This window comes from Heterodontus francisci, chromosome 4 (assembly GCF_036365525.1).
Source record: "Heterodontus francisci isolate sHetFra1 chromosome 4, sHetFra1.hap1, whole genome shotgun sequence".
NCBI lineage: Eukaryota > Metazoa > Chordata > Chondrichthyes > Heterodontiformes > Heterodontidae > Heterodontus > Heterodontus francisci.
In genome coordinates, this window is record NC_090374.1 from 99,786,259 (window position 1) to 99,808,861 (window position 22,603).

The following is a 22,603-nucleotide window of genomic DNA, read 5'->3' on the forward strand; positions in this document are numbered from 1 at the left end:
TCTACCCATATTCCTGATGATAAATGTGCGAAACTCATCATGGTCATTGTTTCCAAAATCAGGTATCTGCTTTCACTCCTCCAAACACAACACCTATACTGCTGGCTTCGACAGCATCTCGCCTTCAGTTCCTCTTTAAATTTTTCTCCTCCATAGACCACCCGTACTTTCCTTCTTGACCCTGTTCCAGATCCAAGTTCTGACTCCCTAAATTCTCTTCTTGGCTGCATGCTTGTCAACTTCACCATCCTTTCCCTATTCTTTAGTACTGCCACTTCCGTGTGCAAAACTGCTGTTATCACCATCCCTCTTTATAAAGCTCATTTGCAAGCCTATAGTCTTCTTCACTGCCATGTCTTAAATTTACCCTTTACCTGTCCCGAGAGTGCATTATGGGCACTTAACTATCATTTTTGTTTTCATCACTTCTTGTTTGAGTCCTTCCAATCAGGTTTCCAACTTGCCTGGTGCATCAAGATTTCTTTTTGTTTAAAGTCATAAGTTAAATCTTTGTTACCCTTCCTGAACTTTTAACTTCTATGCCTCCTTCAACATTGAATACCATCTTTTACTGCCTGTTCATTTCCAAAGCCCTGTTCTCTCATGGTTCCATTCCAATCTGTTCCAGTGCATGCACTACATCTTCTCAACTGGGTTATTTTCCAATTACTGACTCTATCACAAGGTTACTCCAATTCCATGCACCTTAATTTTACTCATAATTCTTATGTGGAATTTTGTTAAATGCCTTCTGGAAATCAATACAGACAATATCTGCCATCTTTATGATCTCCTCAAAAAATTCAACTAGATTAGCCAGACATAACCTAATCTTCTCAAATTCATACTGACTCTCTTTGATTGGCTCATACTTGTCCAACTGCTTAGTCATTCTGTCTAATATGATAGATTGCAGTCCCCTCCCAAAAATTAATGTTAAATTGACAGGCCTCTAGTTACCTGGTTTCTCTACTCCCCCTTCATAAATAATGGAGTAACGTTTGCAATTTTCTACACATCTCTAAAGTGACCCAACATTTAAACCTTTCTGAGTCATTAAGGTTTTTCAAGTTGGGAATCATTTTGTGTCATTCCTTAGAACCTTTTCCATAGTCTGTATATCATCCACAATATGAGGGCAGATGTTATGTTGCTAGAGGCTGCTGTTCACAAAGCAGACTGTGTTTATCCAACTCCCGATTACCTCAATGTGAGATGCAAATGTCTGACTAACTGTTATGTTGGTACTGCATAAAAAAAGGGATTCCAGGCTGAACAGGAGATAGAAGATCAGTATGAAGAAAAAGACAGACCAAAATTGTTATCTAATATTTTATTAGTTGAATTCTTCACTGGTATAGACCTGCCTGCACTCAATAGATGTAGGTCTCAATGGGTCTGTTAGGGGAATATCTGGTAAGATTCCCATGATAGCCCTGGATTGCTTTCCAATAGATAAACACACTTCTGCTGAACTATGAGTGAAATGGGCAGAAGAAATACTTCCTTCCACCCATTCTCGGATTGGTATTTGCTTTTTTAAATGGGTGAGACCCCAGTGGATCGAGACTTTGCCCTATCTTCCTGTACCCTTCACCCCTGCTGGCATTCCTTTGGAATCATGCTCCCATGATCATGCAGTTTATGGGCCATCTTATTCAAAGAGATGCGCATTGGACTTCTAATGTACTATGCCATTGGAATGATTAAGAACAGACTTGCACGCAAGTTCCTGAATGCATGTGCTGTGCCTGTTCTCAGAGGCATGATCTGAGAATGAAGAGAAGCTTAAAAGAAGAAAAAAAAAACAAATATTAAAAACATTAAACTTCTTTTAAACTTAGACTTATATTTTTAGTATTTTTCATGAAATTAATTACTATTTTAACAATTGAAGATGTATAATTTTTCAAACATCTGTTTATTTCAGAACGAGCTGAAGGAAGCTTTGTTAGATTCAATTAAACGGCAAACATATCAAAAACAAGTGACTATCTTTATTGTTGGTTATCAGGAAGCTTGTGGTGAAAGACACTTAATACTGTCTCATCTTAATGAGGTAATAAATAGATGAATGCTGCTAATTCACTGCATTTTCGAGTTACTGTACGCAAAACTAATCATTAGAAAGAAGATTTTTCCACTTGGTGCACAGGATGCACATTGGAAGCGATTATTGAAAAATTGCATACCCCCAGTCTATAATTTTCAGGACTGGGGATGTGACATTCCCCAATATGTGCTCCTGGCATGTGCCCAGCGTGCTGAAGCCGGAAATCTCTCCTTATGCTTATGCGAAGTTCCAGTTTATGAAGGAGATGAATGTTCCAAACATACTATGGAGAATTACTAGACGGTGGGCTGAATTTTACCGGACCCTCGACGCCATGTGTCATGGCGGGGAGGACCGTAAAATGCCAGCGGGAGCGCCCCACGACGACCCACAACGCTGAGAAGGCCCCCGCCGGATATTGGCAGTAGTGGCAACCTTCATTAAAATATGGAAATCACAAAAATTAACATGCAAATGACCTTACCTGCTGGCAACAGCTGTCCCACACTGATTTTACGGCCACCGATTGCAACTCGCGCGCCTTCGGGTACGGAGTTCCGAGGCGAGAAACTGGTGGGGAGGGGGGAGGACTAAAATTATCAAGGTAGAAGTGGAGGGGAGGAGCAGGGAAAACGTTTTTTATTGGCTGTGGGGATGGTGGAAGGGGTTGAAGGGAAAAAGTGACAAGTTTGGGGAGGAAAGATTGCAATGTCAATAAAGTTAATTCAGGGTTGATGACCCTAAGATAGACATTGGAGGGTGGGCTGAAAGGGCCTCCAGGTTTCAATAATATTTTAAAATGAGGTGTAAATGAATTCCCCTTTAAATGTTAAAATTTCATCTAAGGGCATTGATGACTTTTAAAAATGGCACCGGCACCTGCATGGTGGCACTGGATGCCGTTTCCGAGGATGCGGCAGCTGCCCCCTCTATGTCATCAGGGGCGGCCATTCCACCCCCTCTATTTAAATGAACCCTCGTGCATAATATTGCAGGGGCTCGTCGGAAGGCTGCCATGGAGTGCGGTTCGCTGATAAAATTCAGCCCACTGTACTGAAATCTAGAGAGAGAAGTGTGTAAACAGGGAAGGTTAGTTTGGCAAAAGCAAAATACTGAAGATACTGGATATCTGAAATAAAGACAGAAAATGCTCAGCAGGTCTGGCAGCATTTGTGGAGAGAGAAACAGAGTTAATGTTTGTGGTCGATGTCCTTTCCTCAACCTGAAATGTTAGCTCTGTTTCTCTCTCCACACGTGCTGCCTGACCTGGAGTATTTCCAGCATTTTCTGTTTTTATTTAAGCTTAGTTTGGCGTTTGCAGCTTTACTTAATTTTTGCATTTTTAGTAAAATTTCCATGTTTCTATTTAATTTGTCGTCCCATGGACCTGTAAATTACTAGAGGACAGAAAACTAGACAGCCTGCTTTTACAGGTGTATGTTCCTTCCTGTCTGATGTGTTGGACCCAGGCAATCCAATATAGGGAAATCTGCTCCTACAGTTCTACCTTGATCAACACATAAACAAACATAAATGTTGCGTTTTCCTTTAGTTTTTCAGTAAGCATATAGGCTTCTTCATGTCAGAAGAAGAACAACTGACCGAACTTGAGTTTGAATTTGACGAAGTTTCTGAAAGGGTATGTTTTCTAATGATACTAGTAATTTCTAACAATTTAACAGCAAAATCAAAGAACAGTTACTATTTGCTATTTAAATGTTGCCTCTTATACATTACTGATTCAGAAACATACCCACTACATCATGAAAAACACAAGAATCATGTGATTAAAGTTGGCTATCTGATTTGAAATTGTTGCTGCTTATTACACATTTAATCCATGAGCAAATGATCTGTTTGGTTTTGGAGGTTGGTCTAAGTTTTAGAAGTTGTGAATCAGATCTGATCTAGGCTTCTTTATACAGTAATTGAAAATTATTTTATCAGATTGTAAAATTTCAGTTGTAGTGACTCAGATTAAATTATGATGAATGACCTTTTTCAGAAAGGATAAGACGTCAAATTTTCTAGGTAAAAGTTTTCAATATTACTATGAGAAGTGACAAAGATGATTTAGGCAAATTGTTCACTGTGATGAAGCATGCAAATACGAGGGATAAAAGTTAACAATTGAAGATGTTTTAGGAGTAAGAAGGAAAGTCAGGTAGAATTTCTTTTCAATCTTTCTCCTTGCATCAATCATTATGGGAAGAGTTAGATGTATATATTGGCAAAAGAAAAAGAAGGATTTAATGAGAAATTGGCTGGATGATTCATCTCTGAAAAGCAAGCAGATTTATTGGGCCCTTGTTCTAAAAAAATTCTTAACTTTAAAATGGCAAATAAAGTAACTTCTCATGTTGGGAAAAGAGCAAAAAGAATGATTTGGTTTGTGAAGTTAAATAGCTCTTTAAAATGTTCAATATTTGTTCCAACCAGTTACATACTTTCAAAAAACTTGAATCTGTTCTTTCTTACACATTAAAAATGACATTGTTTTCTGTGAAGGTGGATGAAGCTCTTAATTCTGCTGAGCATGCAACTCAGCACTTAGCAGAACTGAATCAGGAGATAATAAACTACATGAACACTGCAGTCTTAAACAAGGATAATAAGAAGTAAGTGCTACAATCATATGTGGAATGTTAACATTCTGTTTGTCCTTTTATTGATGTGTGCCAATATAACTACAACATTTACAGTTTACTAAAATTTAAGCCAATTTCATTTTTAAAAGCTGGGGCATTTTATCAGTCCCTGGGGCTTCTAAAACATTTTTTTTAAATAGTTGTGGTCTCATAGGTGTTTACCAAGGTGCCTTTGTGTCGTAAATCAGATTTAAACAAGTTAATATATTCCACATCTGGATGATGTTAAGACCAGGCAGCCTTAGCCAGGAAATCCTTAATGGAGGTTAAGGGTGTTCTCACATGAAGGTGAGACCAACAGACTCTGGGACAAATAATGTTTTCTAACTGTGCCTCCCAGTGCATCATAACTCTGTTTATAGGTATTCATTGCTATAAGCATTCATTTCCACATCCCCTGCAAACCATGGGAATTTAGCCTAGCTTGTTAAGAGAAACCACATGCAAAGCACACACATGAAAATATCATTACTGAGTTGCGCATAACTCGTCCTGCAAGCTGACCTCTACTCCCATGTTTTATAAAGCCCAGGGCCCACAGCTTTGCATCTGGTTTTGTGACCCCAGCTAAGTTCTTTCCAATCAGTTTTCCAAAGTTTAAACCAAGTCACTAGCCCCTCAGTAGCTTAAATTTAGATCACTCACACAGAATTGCAAATATTCTGTAATCCAATCTCCCAGTCTGTTTTTCCCCCTCCCCCTGCACCAGGTGGATGCGCTTCCAGCAAAATATACAAATTTGTTCTTTCCAGGGCACGCATATAAAAAGACAGAAAAGCTATGCTCCTTAGATCAGATGTAACTCCAGCTACTTTGGATGATATAGAGAGATCAAATAAAGTGGGAAAAATAAAGATATAAATATAAAAGGAGTTAAGACACAAATTGTAATTTTACACTTCACATAGAGTGTGTACTTCAGCTGGCCCATGTATTACATATTTGCATTAAAACAAACTGCTGTCTCCATAGTTGGTTCAGTATATCTGAACCAAAAGGATATTATCTAATCTGGCCTTATGAGCCTTCTCCTAATCTTCAAAAAAGCCATGGAAGGAACCATCAATAGTGCTACAAAGCAACACATACATACCAGTAACCTACACACTGATATTCAATTCGGGTTCCACAAGAACCATTCTTATCTATACATCATTACTCTCTTGATCCAGATACAAGGGCATAATGCTAATGGCAAGGCAAGAGTAGCTGGCCTCAAAATAAAGGCAGTAGAGCATCAGGGAATCCCAGCAAAACTAAATTAAATAGGGATAAACAGCAAAATCCTCCAGTGGCTAGACTCTATTGGACGCAAAGGCTATTGTTGTTGAAAGTGAATCATCATTCCTTTAGGATATTGCTGCATAAGTTCCTTCTGTAACACATTTGGCCCAACTGTCTTCAGCTTTTTCAACAATAACTTTCTCTCCATCATAAATGTCAAAACTGGGGCTGTTTGCCGATGAATCCACAGTGGGGGAGGGAAGGCTTCATTCAGAATTCTGGCAGTAGTAATTTTCTGCAAGGTAAACAGTTTTTGTGTTGCGTTACGAAAGTGCTTCCATTTTTTTGTTAAATTTTGAGGACTTGTGTTTTAAAACTGAAAGGATTCCATGGATTTTTGTTACAAGAGTCACTGAGAGGTTGTTTGAAAACAACATTTACTGGAAGTCACCTGTCTTCAGATAAGTACCCAGTGGGGACTTTTTGACCTGGCAATGATGTTTACAGAGAAGTGACAGGTCAATATTTATAGGGGTCAGGAGGTTTGACTCTTGAGATATTGTTTTGGTTTTGCTTTGGATGGTCAGTTGGGGTATGGACAGTGTTTTGAAAGGAGTTTTTAAAAAACAACCTGCCAAAGTCACAACCCTAGCTCAGCCATTTCCATCTCTTTGAAAAGCCTGCCAGCTTTTCCATCTCTTTGAGAAGCTCTTAGAAGCGACTGTAAGAAATAGAGAAATTGATGCTGCATTCCTCCTGAATGGCCTGCCAGAAACTCCTGTCACCGCATTTCTGCTGGAAAGCCTGCCAAACTGATCTTCAACATTGCCTGAAAAGAACTGTTGTAGAAAGATCCCAGTGACAGGCATCAACGCATATTTGGGACGCCAGAATAAAGAGATAACTGACATCTTTGCACATCTCTTTTTTTTTGTTCAAGAATTAGCTAGTATTTGGCCAAAGTAGTCTTTTTCTTGTCTTTTTTCATAAGTGTGTGTGTGTGTGTGTGTGTGTGTGTGTGTGTGTGTTAAAAAGGGAACTTTCCTTTTTCAATCTGTGTGTTAATGCTTTGCTTCATTACTGGTTAAGTCCTGTTTCATAATAAACTGATAATTTTGTTGTTTATTAAAGAAACCTGGTTGGTGTATTTTATTCTGGGATAAAGGGTAGAGTATATGATTGACCACATCGGTCACTGGGTAAACATTTAAATATATGTTGTGACCTGCGGAGAAGTGAAACTAGAAAAGACAGTGCACTTCTCCCGCCTCGGTCATAACAGTTGACTTACATTGAAGTGACTAGAGCCACTAAAAACTTTTGTAATTGGTCTGGTTGTGAATGTTAGAACCTCACTAATGGCAAGTTTCTATAATGAACAAAATTAGTATTATTTCAATGATGTTAATAAATATATTTACCTTGAAGAGAAAGTACTCTCCGTATCAACAAAGGGTTACTAAAAAGAGCTAAGGTAAATTATGAAAGAAAACTAGCGCAAAATATAAAAACGGATAGCAAAAGCTTCTATAAGTAAATAAAAGGGAAGAGAGTAGCTAAAGTGAATGTTGGTCCCGTGGAGGATGTGACTGGGGAGTTAATAGTGGGGAACACAGAAATGGCAGAGACACTAAATCAGTATTTTGCCTCAGTTTTCACAGTGGAGGACACTAGTACCATCCCAATAGTAACAGGTAATGAAGAGGTTATAGAAAGGGAAGAACTTAGAACAATGATCATCACTAGGGAAAAAGTACTGAGCAAACTATTGGGATTGAAGGGAGACAAGTCCCCAGGCCCTGATGGCCTACATCCTAGGGTTTAAAAGAAAGTGGCAGCAGTGATAGTGGATCCATTGATTATAATATTCCAAAATTCCCTGGATGCGGGGAAGGTTCCAGTGTATTGGAAAAATGCTAATATAATGCTCTTATTCAAAAAGGGAGGGAGGCAGAAAGTAGGAAATTATAGACCAGTAAGTTTAACATCTGTCAGTGGGAAATTGTTAGAATCCATTATTAAGGAAATAATAACAGGACATTTAGAAAGTCAAAACGCAATCCATCAGAGTCACCATGGTTTTATGAAGGGTAAATCATGTTTGACTAATTTGCTAGAGTTCTTCGAAGATGTAACAAGTAAAGTGGATAATGGGGATCCTGTAGATGTAGTGTATCTGGACTTCCAGAAGGCATTTGATAAGGTGCCACACAAAAGGTTAATACACAAGGTAAAACCACATGGGGTTAGGGGCAACTTATTAGCTTGGATAGAGGATTGGCTAACCAACAGAAAACAGCGTCGGGATAAATGTGTCCTTTTCTGGTTGGCAAGATGTAACTAGTGGGGTGCCACAGGGTGCGGTCCTCGGGCCCCAACTATTTACATTCTATATTAATGACTCGGCTGCAAGGATAGAAGGTACAATAGCCAAATTTGCAGATGACACTAAAATTGGTGGGACAGTAAGTTGCAATAAAGAAATAAGAAATTTACAAATGGATATGGATAGGTAAGGTGAATGGGCTAAAATTTGGCAGATGGAGTTTAACGTGGATAAGTGTGAGGTTATCCATTTTGGTCGGAAGAATAGAAAGGCAAATTATTATCTAGATGGAGAGAAACTTCATGGCGCTTCGGTGCAGAGGGATCTGGGTGTCCTCATGCATGAATTGCAGAAAACTAGTATGCAGGTACAGCAGGTAATAAGGAAGGCAAATAGAATTTTGGCATTTATTGCTAAAGGAATAGAGTATAAAAGTAGGGAAGTGTTGCTGCAACTGTACAAGGCATTAGTGAGACTGCACCTGGAGTATTGCGTACAGTTTTGGTCCCCTTACTTGAGGAGGGATGTAGTTGCATTGGAGGCAGTTCAGAGGAGGTTCACCAGATTGATTCCAGAGATGAGGGGTTTGTCTGATGAAGAGAGATTGAGCAGTTTAGACCTTTACTGTCTAGAGTTTAGAAGAATGAGAGGAGATCCAATTAAGGTATATAAGATGATTAAGGGGATTGACAAAGTAGACAGAGAGAGGATGCTTCCTCTTGTGGGGCAATCTAAAACGTGGGGTCATAGTTTTAGGATAAGGGGTAGCAGATTTAAAACAGAGATGAGAAGAAATTACTTCTCTCAAAGGATCGTGAGTCTGTGGAATTCACTACTCCAGAGTGCGGTGGATGCCAGGACATTGAGTAAATTTAAGGAGGAGATAGACAGATTTTTAATTAGTAATGGGTTGAAGGGTTATGGAGAATGGGCAGGAAAGTGGAGTTGAGGCTGAGATGAGATCAGCCATGATCGTATTGCATGGCGGAGCAGGCTCGAGGGGCTGAATTGCCTACTCCTGCTCCTAGTTCTTATGTTCTTATATACTTACCTTCCCCTTTAGTGATGATGTAAATTGCAAATGGTATGCTAGGAGTAGCGGGCGCTGTGCTAAATCATTTTACTGTAGCATTCTTAATTGTTACCTTATTTACTTACCTCCTTCCTTGTCACCAGTAGGATGACTGTTTTATAACTGTAAAATGAAGGATCTACAATACAGGGTGTTCAGTAGCTATTTGACTCTTGACAATTTGAGCCTAGAAATTTGATGGTGTGCAAAATTGGGATTGCACTGCACATAGCTGTTACAGTTGACGTACATAATATTCGTGCTTGATGATGATTTTAATCAGCTACTGATTGGTTGTATGCCTGTAAGGGGTAGGGGATGGGCAGATATCGAGGGTTCATGATGCCCCTTAATAGCAGCCAGCAGCTCTTGAAGGGATTGTGCATTCTGCAGGCACCAGAGAAATATTTTTGGAAGTAGAGATATGACGGAAGCAAGCACTTAGAGAGCATAAAGGTTCTTGAATGCTGCCTTGGAGGCTTTAGTGTTTTAGTTTTTAGTTTTTTAGTTTTAGAGATACAGCACTGAAACAGGCCCTTCAGCCCACCGAGTCTGTGCCGACCATCAACCACCCATTTATACTAATCCTACACTAATCCCATATTCCTACCAAACATCCCCACCTGTCCCTATATTTCCCTACCACCTACCTATGCTAGTGGCAATTTATAATGGCCAATTTACCTACCAACCTGCAAGTCTTTTGGCTTGTGGGAGGAAACCGGAGCACCCGGAGAAAACCCACGCAGACACAGGGAGAACTTGCAAACTCCACACAGGCAGTACCCAGAATTGAACCCGGGTCACTGGAGCTGTGAGGCTGCAGTGCTAACCACTGCGCCACAGTGTAGAAATCAGCAACTAACTTTTAAGTGCTGCGTAATCCCTTTAAATATTGCTGGTGAGGGGGCCTTCCTGATGGTATTGCCCCGTTGTGCTATGCAAGTTCAACACATGATGAGTGAAGTACTGGGGCATTCAAAAATTGAACCAGGTCCAGCAAGAAACTCAAGACCCTCATTTAAATAAATATTAAGGACATGTGCTCCTGAAACCAGTGCATCCACTGTAACCAATATGGCAGGTAGCGCATTTCCGACTGGACATGTGTGCACACTTCCTGCCCACCAAATTGTGATCTTAGTAAGCTGGTTGGCATTCAAAATGCTGGCACTGCACAACCTAATTTCTAAGCAATCATCTCTACAGTTTTAGTATCAGCTTTCTGGCTGTAGTTATTTTAATACTGATGTCCTCAATAGTATGTGCCTGAGCCTTCATGAAAGTTTGTGTTTTATTTATATTTATATTTTTTTATATACTGAGCATAATAGAACTTAATGGTCTGTGTAACCAGCTTCACTTTCTTAACCTATTGTGACTGACCTCATGTAGCCATTATAAAAGGCATATCATCCTATTAAAGAACTGCCAGTATTGATGATTAACTACACTTAAGCATGCCTGATCTTGCTTAGCATTGTATGTTGTACAGAAGATGGAATAGAAATAGCTTCAGAAACAATGCTGCGTTTTTCAACTAGAAATACAGAATTTATATCCTTGTTTTTTCAATCAGTTATTTATCCACTTTAAAATTTACCACCTGTCAAAATATATATTTCATATTTTAATTATATGGTTCCTAAATGGTACTGGCATATCTCCCCTGATGTTGCTCACAGTGGGTCAGAAGGTTCAGGCTGCAAAATTCAGCTTTGTGTTGGTGATGGTGCTATGGAAGCCTAGACATTGGAAAATGGTGGCCGAATCACTTCCAGCCTCTTCTTGTAAGGGTGCTAGCGCAGGTGTGCCGTGCGTGCGTGCGCCGGAAGCTTGCGCACATCATCATGTCAAATTTCTACATAAATGGATCCTTACAGGCTGGAGCTGGTGACATTGCCAGCGTATCATAGTTTGCTGTGAATCATTGCAGCAGGGAGGTACCAGAGGCCCTGCCATTTTGGTTCTCACAGGTCCAGTTAATGCCCATTCTTAAATACTCCCAGCTGAACATGCTGCACAAGGGACCCCACACTAGCGCTATTTAAAGGGATCAGGTCAGCTGCTTTTGACTTTCTTTTGCTGCTGGAAGTACTGTGTTCTGTGTTTGTTGGAGAAGTTGTTGGAGTCAGGAGGGAATGGTGCTGGACTTTTCCATGGAGCTCAGAGAGGTTTGAAGGCCTGTCAGCAGAAAGCCTCCTAACTCTAATGGGGGCTGAAGTTGCAGTCCTTCTTGAGCTGCAATACAGTGGGAAGCATAGGCAGCAGAGAGAGAAAACTATGAACATAAGGAAGAGGAGGAGGGCTCTCAATAGAAGGCCATACCCTCCTGGGGTCTTCAGGGAGCATTTCCCCTACATCCACCTCAGCCAGGTGTAGTGTCTGAAACAGCTCGGATTCACCAAGGAGGTGGTCACTGAACTGTGTGACCTCCTCAAGCGGACCTATAGCCATACAGCAGGGCCTGGATGGCACGGCTAGTGGCTTTGACGATAACTGTTCCCTCAATTTCTATGTAATAAATCCTTCCAGGTGGGAGCTGGCAACATTGCTTACATATCACAGTTTGCTGTGAATCATTGCAGCAAGGAGGTAACAGAGACCCTGTGCATCAGGAGAGGGGACTTCCTAAGCTGCTGTCTAATCAGAGAGAAGCCGGATGAGTGGGCATGTGGCTTTGCTGGTTAGCAGGATTCCCAGTGGCGCAGGGAGCCATCAACTGCAAGTACACAATTTATGTATAAACAGGGAGATGTACAGGAACCGCAAAGGGTTCCACTCCCTTAATGTGCAGTTGATGTGCAACCATGCTTAGAGCATCATGTCATTGAATGCCCGCTATCCTGACAGCAGTGACAACATTCATCCTGTGCCAGTCAGTCATTCCTGCCATATTTGAACCACCACAATGAAACAATGTGGCTGATGACTTCCCTGTGCCATCTGACTACATGTGGACAACACATCTACAATAAGAGCCATGCTGCCATGTCATAGAGCAAACCATTCAAGTTCTGAAACACGGTAATGCTGCCTGGTCAGCTCGGGGGTGTGGGGGGAGGGAGCCCTCCTGTACTCGCTGGAGCATGTCTCCAAATTCGTGATGGTCTGCTGCATCCTCCAGAACCTGGCTCTCATGAGGGTGCTGCCATTGCCACCAGGCCTTTGGTGGGCACCTTGGGAAGTGATACAGGAGGAGGAAAAGGAGGCAGAAGGGGAAGGTAGATAGCATCCAGATTCCCTTTGCTCCAGATGAGCTGTCCTTGAGCAGCTACTCAAACTCCAGTCCCCTAAAATCTCATCTGCACATCCATGCTGCTCCACACTGGAAAGGATGGGCTCCAATCTCTGTGCGAAGTCTTATATCAAGTTGGAGCATATTCCTTTACAGTGACAACAAGTTCTGTGGCATGTTTGATAATGTGCCAAGCATTTCGGTGTGCATATCTACCATGGTACAAACAGGTGAGAAACATGTCTAGGGGTCCCTCTCAGTCTTCACCTGGTCTTATCATAACAGGGTTTAATTTTAAACACACCGTATTTTTAGCTCCCCCTTGGTGAATCCTTGTTCACCGCTTTCCAATTATAAGACAAAGAAACCAGCACAAGCAGGTGTTATTAGGTTGAAAGAAGAAAAGTTGAAAGTTATTAAACTTGAACTTAAACTGTAATTCGGTTGACGCCTACGGATACACGATGTGCCCACGCTAGCATGCATACGTGATACACACATGCAAATAGACACAGAAAAGAGCAGAGGAAAAATAAAGTGGAAAAGATTGAGGCAATATCTGAAGAGATTTTGTTACAGTTCTTCGAGTTCACTGTAGAGTCCTTGATTGTAGGTAGATCTTGCTTTTCGTTGGGGCCCTGTTTTCTTCTTAAACCTTGTTCGCTGCAGGAGGCTTTTCTCTTTTGGGGTTTATGTGTCTTCAATGGATTCAGAGGCTTGTGAGAAAGAGATGGGAGCAGACAGGAGAGAACTTCTCAGTCCAGGAGCAAAAAGTCTTTGAGTTCAAACTCTTTGTGGCTAGTTCAAAAGACCATGTGACCAGCTGGTCTAACCAGTCCTGGATGGTATCACCTTAGCACTCTCTGGAATGCTCCTCTTGCACACAATACCTGGTGATCAAGGTCGAGCCTCTTTAAACAGCATTCAAATCACACGCAGCTTCCACAGTGTGGACTGTGACACCGACCACTCCCTGGTGTGCAGCAAGGTTAGACTCAAACCAAAGAAGCTGCATCACTCCAAGCAGAAGGGCCGCCCACGCATCAACACGAGGAGAACTTCTTATCCACAGCTGTTACATAAGTTTCTAAATTCACTTGAAAAAGCCCTTCAAAACACTCCTACAGGGGATGCAGAGACCAAGTGGGCCCACATCAGAGATGCCATCTATGACTCAGCAATGACCACCTATGGCAAACGTGTGAAGCAGAATGCAGACTGGTTTCAATCTCACTTTGAAGAGCTGGAACCTGTCATAGCCGCTAAGCGCATTGCACTGTTGAACTACAAGAAAGACCCCAGCGAGTTAACATCCGTAGCACTTAAAGCAGTTAGAAGCGCTGCACAAAGAACAGCCAGGCGCTGCGCAAATGACTACTGGCAACACCTATGCAGTCATATTCAGCTGACCTCCGACACCGGAAACATCAGAGGAATGTATGATGGCATTAAGAGAGCTTTTGGGCCAACCATCAAGAAGATTGCCCCCCTCAAGTCTAAATCAGGGGACACAATCACTGACCAACACAAGCAAATGGACCGCTGGGTGGAGCACTACCTAGAACTGTACTCCAGGGAAAATGTTGTCACTGAGACTGCCCTCAATGCAGCCCAGTCTCTGCCAGTCATGGATGAGCTGGACGTACAGCCAACAAAATCGGAACTCAGTGATGCCATTGATTCTCTAGCCAGTGGAAAAGCCCCTGGGAAGGACAGCATTACCCCTGAAATAATCAAGAGTGCCAAGCCTGCTATACTTTCAGCACTGTACGAACTGCTTTGCCTGTGCTGGGACGAGGGAGCAGTGCCACAGGACATGCATGCTGCCAATATCATCACCCTCTATAAGAACAAGAGTGACCGCGGTGACTGCAACAACTACTGTGGAATCTCCCTGCTCAGCATAGTGGGGAAAGTCTTCACTCGAGTCGCTTTAAACAGGCTCCAGAAGCTGGCTGAGCGTGTCTACCCTGAGGCACAGTGTGGCTTTCGAGCAGAGAGATCCACCATTGACATGCTGTTCTCCCTTTGCCAGCTACAGGAGAAATGCCGTGAACAACAGATGCCCCTCTATGTTGCTTTCATTGATCTCACCTAAGCCTTTGACCTCGTCAGCAGACGTGGTCTCTTCAGACTACTAGCAAAGATCGGATGTCCACCAAAGCTACTAAGTATCATCACCTCATTCCATGACGATATGAAAGGCACAATTCTGCAGAGCAGCGCCTCATCAGACCCCTTTCCTATCCTGAGTGGTGTGAAACAGGGCTGTGTTCTCGCACCTACACTGTTTGGGATTTTCTTCTCTCTGCTGCTCCCACATGCGTTCAAGTCTTCAGAAGAAGGAATTTTCCTCCACACAAGATAGGATGGCAGGTTGTTCAACCTTGCCCATCTAAGAGCAAAGACCAAAGTACGGAAAGTCCTCATCAGGGAATTCCTCTTTGCTGACAATGATGCATTAACATCTCACACTGAAGAGTGTCTGCAGAGACTCATCGACAGGATTGCGGCTGCCTGCAACGAATTTGGCCTAACCATCAGCCTCAAGAAAATGAACATCATGGGACAGGATGTCAGAAATGCTCCATCTATCAATATCGGCGACCACGCTCTGGAAGTGGTTCAAGAGTTCACCTACCTAGGCTCAACTATCACCTGTAACCTGTCTCTTGATGCAGAAATCAACAAGCTCATGGGAAAGGCTTCCACTGCTATATCCAGACTGGCCAAGAGAATGTGGGAAAATGGCGCACTGACGCGGAACACAAAAGTCCGAGTGCATCAAGCCTGTGTCCTCAGTACCTTGCTGTACGACAGCGAGGCCTGGACAACGTATGTCAGCCAAGAGCAACGTCTCAATTCATTCCATCTTCGCTGCCTCCGGAGAATCCTTGGCATCAGGTGGCAGGACTGTATCTCCAACACAGAAGTCCTCAAGGCGGCCAACATCCCCAGCATATACAGCATACTAGGGCCAGCGGTGCTTGAGATGACTTGGCCATGTGAGCCGCATGGAAGATGGCAGGATCCCCAAGGACACATTGTACAGCGAGCTCGTCACTGGTATCAGACCCACCGGCCGTCCATGTCTCCGCTTTAAAGACATCTGCAAACGCGACATGAAGTCCTGTGACATTGATCACGTCGTGGGAGTCAGTTGCCAGTGATAGCCAGAGCTGGTGGACAGCCATAAAGGCGGGACTAAAGTGTGGCGAGTTGAAGAGACTTAGCAGTTGGCAGGAAAAAAGACAGAAGCGCAAGGAGAGAGCCAACTGTGTAACAGCCCCGACAACCAATTTTATCTGCAGTGCCTGTGGAAGAGTCTGTCACTCTAGAATTGGCCTTTATAGCCACTCCAGGCGCTGCTTCACAAACCACTGACCACCTCCAGGCGCTTACCCATTGTCTCTCGAGACAAGGAGGCCAAAGAAGAAGCAGAAGAATGTCCATTGTGGGTTGAATGTGTCAGGGAATGGTCCTTTGTCCTTCCAAGAACTGTCTGTTAACATGCAAATGTCTTTTCCAGCTACGGCTGATCTGTTTAACAAGTTATTTCCTCGCTGCAGCAACAGTTTAAAATCAATCTTCATGACAAAATTAATGTGCCTCATTCTTGGCAGATGGGGGCCTAACATGACACCCAGCATTCTCCTGTACTCTGCCCCATCAAAATCCTCATCTGAGTCTGTATTATTACTTTTTCCTTTGATCTGTGAACTATTGTTTGACTCAGAGGACTGCAAGTAATATCCAAAGAAAATGTGGGTTTTTATTATACTTCAAACTAGAACATATATATACAAACAGTTACTGCACGAATACATCTAAACACATCTCACCCTTTTGGGGTACACCCACAACTCCCTGGTCATGTATGACATGACATGATTTCCTCCTTTGACCTTTACTTACAGTTTCTTAAGGTGGTCCACTATTAAAGTCATCCCACAACAGAGTCCTCTGCAGCAGAACTTGTTTGTGATCTCACGCTCCGGTGAGTTGGCACACGCATTATCCTTCACTATTTTCTAACACCGGGGGGTGTTCATACCATATAAGGAATTACATCAGGCCCACTAATTACAGTGATTGAATAAGTCAAGTTACAATTTTTTAAACATTCTGGAAATTTTTCTCGAATGCTTGATCTTATTCCATGATTTTGCATATTATTTGGTGAAAACGTTCAGAAGTGGCCTTTGTCTATTATCTATGTATTTAATTTATATTGCTTTTCAGTTTTAAAGCTGAAAATATCCAGCCTGGTGGTGTTCAGGATGTACTAGTTGGAGCTAGATTTCTGTTTTGATAGCAATCAAAGTTCTGTGATTTGGGAGACTACTGGGATCTGTCAGCATTAGGGTCTGAGATCCACTGGTTCAACATCACTGGGGAACCTGCTGGTAGGATGTGGGATTAATTTCACTTCTGGGGGCAGGGATTGGCCATTGACCTAACAACATAAAGGCAGAGGCATCCCAGGCCTGGCAGCACTGGCTTGTAACTTTTAAGGAGGTCCTTTCAAACATTAAATTTGGTGTTTTATGATTGGTTCCTGGATATGTATGTATCTGCTTGTGTTTCTATCTCTCTCTCTCACTCACACTCACTTTCTTTCTCTCTCTGTTTCATAGGTGTCAAAAATTAAAACGGTTCCGTTTTCCAACTATCAACAAAACTCAGATGATAATTAAAAGCAAAATACTGCGGATGCTGGAAATCTGAAATAAAAATAAGAAATGCTGGAACCACTCAGCAGGTCTGGCAGCATCTGTGAAAAGAGAAGCAGAGTTAACGTTTCAGGTCAGTGACCTTTCCAAAGAAGGGTCACTGACCCGAAATGTTAACTCTGCTTCTCTTTTCACAGATGCTACCAGACCTGCTGAGTGGTTCCAGCATTTCTTGTTTTTATTTCAGATGATAATTCGGTGCCTTGTTTGCTTTCAAAGTTCAACTCATTAGCTCTGATTTTAACTTGCAGCTCAATTTGGTGGAGGGTTGATAAGACGAGGAGGAAGCCCCTTTATTATCGCCAATATGAGGTCCGGACGACTTTACCTCCTGTGCTCGCATCAGGAAACAAGCTGCCCGTCCTCTTTCAGTGTGTAACTGCTGACTGGCCCCCTGAGGACTATTTACAGTGAGAATGCACGAGAATAAATATTGGCTGGGACACTGGGCTCAAACTTATGCTTTGCCTTGGAAAAACAGACATCCAGCTTGGAGAGATTGGTGGAGCAAATAGATAGGGGCTTTAAAGGGCGCCATGGGAGTTGTACTTGTTGTCCTCTCTCAGGATGTCAGCAAATCTGCTCCTCCAACACCCTCTCAACTAAAACCTGCTGACACAATGGCAGGTATGATAGTCCAGCCTGCTCCTGCAGCAGCCAAGTTGTAGTAGTCTGCACTCAGAAGTCCCCAGCCATGACCATATTAAAGGTCCCCATATGAGCAACAGCAGCCTTTCACCAACTTTTCTGAGACCACTAGGAGGAGGATCTTTTAGAAGTAGTAGGTTCATCAACAGTGCAACGGTTCGTTCACTTGGGTGAACCGACCACATATCCATGGCATCACTAAGACAGTCTATTTCCACCTCCATAACATCACCTGATTCAGCACCTGCCTCAGCTCATTTGCTGCTAATATCCTCATTCATGCATTTTGCTAATTTTAGACTTGACCATACTAACCAGCCTCCCACATTCCACCCTCTGCAAACTTGAGGCTATCCAGAATACTGCTGCCTGTGTCCTTAATCATGCCAAGCCCCTTTCACCCATCACCCCTGTGCTCACTGACCTACATTGGCGCCGGGTCAAGTAACACCTTGATTTTAAAACTCTCATCCTTGTTTTCAAGTCCCTCCATGGCCTCGCCCCCTCTCTATCTCTGTAATCTCCTCAGTTCCATAACCCTCTGAGATCCCTGTGCTCATTTAATTCTGGCTTCTTGAGCATACCTGATTTTAATTACTCCACCTTTGGTGACTGTGCCTTCAGCTGCCAAAGCCATAAGCTCTGGAATTCCCTTCCTAAACCTCTCCGCCTCTGCACCTCTCTACCTCTTTTACCCACTTTAAGACGCTCCTTAAAACCTACCTCTTTGACCAAGCTTTTGGCCCTAATACTACCTTATGTGGCGTGGTCAATAATTTTGCTTTATAATGCCCCTGTGACGCATCTTGAAATGTTTTATTATTTTAAAGGCATTATATAAATACATTGTTGTTGTTGTGAGAAATGAATGGAAGATAATTATTAATTTTAATTCCCAACACGTCACCTTCATCACATTTGGCACTTTGGTCTGCAGTGTGATTTTATAGCAGCTTCTGAGTCTTGTTAGTACGTCTGATATAGAAACTATCTGAATGGTTTCAATGTTTATCAATGAAGAATTAAGGGAGTGGTGAAGTATGCAGAAAAGATTGACAAGAATTGTACCCGGGGTGAGGAACTTCAGTTATATGGATAAGTTAGAGTAGCTGGGTCTGTTCTGCTTGGAGAAGAGAAGATTAAGAGAAAATTTGATAGAGGTATTCAAATTCATGAGGGGTCCAGACAGAGTAGATGGGGAGAAACTGTTCCCATTGGCCAGAAGATCCAGAACCAAAGGACACTGATTTAAGGTAATTGGCAAAAGAATCAACAACGACATGAGGAAAAACTTTTTACGCAGCGAGTGGTTAGGATCTGGAGTGCACTGCCTGAGAGTATGTTGGAGGCAGATTCAGTCAAAGCCTTCAAAAGAGAACTGGATAATTATCTTAAGAGAAAAAAATTTGCAGGGCTACGTGGAAAAGGGAGGGGTGTGGCACTAGATGAGTTGTTCTTGTAGAGAGTCGGCACAGACATAATGAGCCGAATGGCCTCCTTCTGTGATTCTATGTAACAAAGACTGTTATGCAGATGGATTTTGTGTCACTTTTCAGGGCAAAGGATAGGTCACCAAAGTTGCTAAGCAATTAAATTATCCCTCACATCTCTTGATACAAGGTGTTGAAGTGTCCCATCTTCTGCTGCTGCTTCTCATCTACCTTCCTTGTCTGGTGAGGAATGCTGCTGCTAGTATACATCCTCTAAAAGCAGGTCTCGCTTTACAGCGAGGTTATGCATGATGCAGCATACCACCATGATATATATAAGATTCTAAAAGGACTGGATAGGGTAGATACTGAGCTTGTTTCAGCTGGTTGAGGAATATAAAACACAGGGCACAGTCTCAGGATAAGATGCTGATCATTAAGGACAGAGATGAGGAGAAATTACTTCACTCAAAGGGTTGAATCTTTGGAATTCTCTACCCCAGAGGCTTGTGGATGCTCCATCATTGAATACATTTAAGACTGGGATAGACAGATTTTTGATCTCTCAGGGAATCAAGGGATATGGTGACCAGGTGGGAAAGTAGAGTTGAATCCTAAGATCAGCCATGATCGTTTTGAATGGCAGAGCAGGCTCGATGGGCCATATGGTCTGCTGCTGCTCCTGCTTCTTGTGTTCTTGTGATGTGGGAGACTTTTTCTGGGCATATTGTTGGGAGGTACTAGACATATCGAGATAACAGAACCTCTACAAAAAGCAACCTTATGGTGTTCTCAATAGTCATGCTGGTGGCCCCCTTGTTTTGATTATACTTCTGTGCACAGGCATGGTGTGGTTGCAGATGACTGTCATGCCACATCTGTACAGGGTATTCTAATCCACCAGCAACCATTCCGAAATGTTCCTGGAAGGATTAAATGTTTCAGGATAACTGGATCGTGACAGCTGCCTGGATATCTTGCACAAATTTGCATGTTTCAGTACAGCTACAACACAGGCATCTACCTGACAATGTGGAAAATTGCCCAGGTATGTCCTTTCCACCAAAAGCAGGACAAATCCGATCTGGCCAATTACTGCCCCATCATTCTACTCTTGATCATTAGCAAAGTGATGGAAGGTGGTGTGGACAGTGCTAGCAAGCACCATTTAAACAGCAACAACCTCCTCACTGATGCTCAATTTGGGTTATACCGGGGCCACTCAGCTCCTGATCTCATTACAGCCTTGGTGCAAATATGGACAAAAGAGCTGAACTCAAGAGGTGAGGTGAGAGTGACTGCCTTTGATATCAAGGCAGCATTTGACTGAGTGTGGCATCAAGGAGCCCTAGCAAAATTGAAGTCAGTGGGATTCGGGTGAAATCTCTCCAGTGGTTGGAGTCATACCTTGCACAAAAGAAGATGGTTGTGGTTGTTGGAGGTCAATCATCTCAGCCCCATGACATCACTGCAGGAGTTCTTCAGGGTAGTGTCCTAGATCCAATTATCTTTAGCTGCTTCATCAATGATGTTCCCTCCATCATAAGGTCAGAAGTGGGGATGTTCACTGATTACACAATGTGCAGTACCATTGGCAACTTTTGGAAAGTTGGAAAGCCAACTTCAATGGGTAAGAATGGAACTGGGGCGAATAAATTGGAGTCAAAAGCTGGCAGGAAAACCGGTAGATGAACAATGGGCTACCTTCAAAGAAGAGATTGGTTGGGCACAGTCAAGGTGAGTTCCCTCGAGGGGAAAAAGTAGGACAAACAAATCCAGAGCTCCCAGGATGTCAAAAGAAGTACAGAATAAGATAAGGAAGAAAAAGTGTGCTTATGACAGATGCCATGTAGAAAATACTGTTGAGAACCAGGCTGAATATAGAAGGGCCAGAGGGGAACATATTTACCCTTCAGAAGTCTATTCTGCTGGTTTAGCATTTCTTTACAGAATAAAGCAGCATATTCTGTGTGCAAGGTGGTTTTAATCAACCATCTGCTCTTTGATATGTAGGCCCATCACATTTTGTGTTCTGGTCTCACGCCTTTACTACATTCATTGACTTTAATATGTTACATACATATTTGCTGTCTTGCATTAATTTTGTACAGATTAGCTCAAAGATAATTGAATTTACAAAGAATGTCACTTGCTCAACATAGTTGAGTACAACATAATCAAATATTGCCTGCTACACCACTAGGCTGTCGTACAGTATTTCCCTTCAATCATATTATTCAGTCTCTACAGTTATCACACAAGTCTGTGGTAAATTGCCATTATGTCAGCAAAGCAGGAGAACCTGCAAGAAAATTTCCACCCATGGTCTTTGCTAGAATTACTCAGCTCTAATCATGCAATCTATAGCCTCATACCTCTTTGTTTCTTCTGCCCTTTGTCTTAAATCTCTTGCATTCAAGAAAGAAGGAAAGTGTTTGCATTTATATAGTTCATTTCATGATCTCAGGATGTCCAAAATAAAGTATGTAATGTAGTCACTGTTGTAATATAAGAAATGCAACAGCCAATTTACACACAGCAAGGTCCCACAAACAGCAGCAAAATAAATTACCAAACCATCTGTTTTTTAGGTATTGGTTGACCAAGAGATCATAGGAATTCCCTTGCTCTTCAAAATGTGCAGCGGAAGTTTAAACATCCACTTAAGAAGGCAGATAGGGCCTATATTTAATGTCAAGCTCAAAGATGACACCTCTGACAGGGAAGCAGTCTCTCAAAATTGCACTGAAGTGTCAGACGAGATTTTGTTGTCAAACTCATTGGGGGTTGAACTCTCAAACCTTCTGATTCAGAGGTGAGAATGCTACGACTAAGCCAAGACTGACTCATTTAATCATTTAATTTAATTTCTGGCTCTCGTCAACTTCCTTCAACGACTGGAAACTATTTGTTTCTATATACTCATTCCTTTGTAATTTAAAATATCCCTATCAAATCACCCTAGAACCTCCTCTGATCTAAGAAAACATCCTTATCTTCTCAGTTGTTTCATCATCTTGTATTTTCCCATACCAGACAATATTCTAGTGAATCTGCACCGTACTCTCTCTGGGACGGATTTTGTTCCTAGCCCAATGTCAGGTTCCGTGGCAGGATGGGGGCTGGGAGAATCGGAGCAACAGCGGCCGCCATGGAACGCAGCGCTGGGATTGCTGGGCCCGATCTTCCTGTTGGCCATTTGAGGCCCTCACGTGGCCTATTGACAATCAA

At 42.3% G+C, this 22,603-nt stretch overlaps 1 protein-coding gene across 1 annotated transcript in view; it reads left to right on the plus strand.

Moving 5' to 3' along the window:
• Positions 1–22,603, plus strand: part of LOC137368805 (coiled-coil domain-containing protein 186-like) — a 320,706-nt gene that overhangs the window by 23,656 nt on the left and 274,447 nt on the right. Inside the window, exons 4-6 of the mRNA XM_068029009.1 lie at positions 1,931–2,059; positions 3,606–3,692; positions 4,562–4,671. Of these exons, the coding sequence (XP_067885110.1) occupies positions 1,931–2,059; positions 3,606–3,692; positions 4,562–4,671 (326 nt within the window). The remainder of the gene's footprint in view (positions 1–1,930; positions 2,060–3,605; positions 3,693–4,561; positions 4,672–22,603) is intronic.